Source organism: Calidris pugnax, unplaced genomic scaffold (genome assembly GCF_001431845.1).
Source record: "Calidris pugnax isolate Ruff unplaced genomic scaffold, ASM143184v1 scaffold11, whole genome shotgun sequence".
Classification (NCBI taxonomy): domain Eukaryota; kingdom Metazoa; phylum Chordata; class Aves; order Charadriiformes; family Scolopacidae; genus Calidris; species Calidris pugnax.
The window spans coordinates 10,219,228-10,220,204 of NW_015090803.1; the positions used below are offsets into that span (position 1 = coordinate 10,219,228).

The 977-nt window shown below is 66.8% G+C and overlaps 1 protein-coding gene across 1 annotated transcript in view; it reads left to right on the forward strand.

The window, feature by feature from the left end:
- HOXA13 (homeobox A13) overlaps positions 1–977 on the forward strand; it is a 3,833-nt gene that overhangs the window by 351 nt on the left and 2,505 nt on the right. The window contains exon 2 of the mRNA XM_014937634.1: positions 66–469. Within this exon, the coding sequence (XP_014793120.1) occupies positions 66–469 (404 nt within the window). The remainder of the gene's footprint in view (positions 1–65; positions 470–977) is intronic.

A 977-nucleotide genomic window follows, 5' to 3' on the forward strand; every position in this document is an offset into this window, starting at 1 on the left:
AGCTTTGGTCAAGTCCCGGAGATTGAGTATCTCTTTTTTCAGTCTTTGGGGCTTTTAAAAAAGAGCCACTAGTCTCAATGCGGAGCGGGCTATGACAGCCTCCGTGCTCCTCCACCCCCGCTGGATCGAGCCCGTCATGTTCCTCTACGACAACAGCCTGGATGAGATCAATAAGAACATGGACGGGTTTCACGCCGGCAGCAACTTCGCAGCGGCGGCGGCGGCGGCCAACCCCTGCCGCAACCTGATGGCTCACCCCGCACCCCTGGCCGCCCCCAGCGCCGCCGCCTACACCTCCAGCGAGGCCCCCGCCGCCGGGATGGCCGAGCCCGCTGTCAAGCAGTGCAGCCCCTGCTCGGCCGCCGTGCAGAGCTCCTCCGGCGCCGCGCTGCCCTACGGCTACTTCGGCAGCGGCTACTACCCCTGCCGCATGACCCACCACAACGCCATCAAGTCCTGCGCCCAACCCGCCTCCACCTTCGCCGACAAGTACATGGACACCTCCGTCTCCGGCGAGGAGTTCACGTCGAGGGCCAAGGAGTTCGCCTTCTACCAAGGCTACGCCGCCGGGCCCTACCAGCCGGTGCCCGGTTATCTGGATATGCCGGTGGTGCCCGCCATCGGGGGGCCCGGCGAACCGCGCCACGACCCCCTGCTCCCCATGGACAGCTACCAACCTTGGGCCATCACCAATGGGTGGAACGGGCAAGTGTACTGCCCCAAGGAGCAGAGCTGCCCCGGCCCCGCCGGAGCGGTCCCGGTGCCGCCCCCTGCCCCCCGCCGGCAAACGGCGCATCCCGCCTCGCCCGCCCGGCCCAGCCGCCGGCAACCGGGAGAGGAAACAGCTGAAAAGGGCGGCGGGGAGGTCCGCGGTGTTATTTTCCATCATCCCCGCAGCACGCAGGCTCTGGGTAAATCTCTGCAGCCCGGCGCGGTTCCTCCCGGCGTTGCTCGGCGGGGGTTGTTATGATTATTTG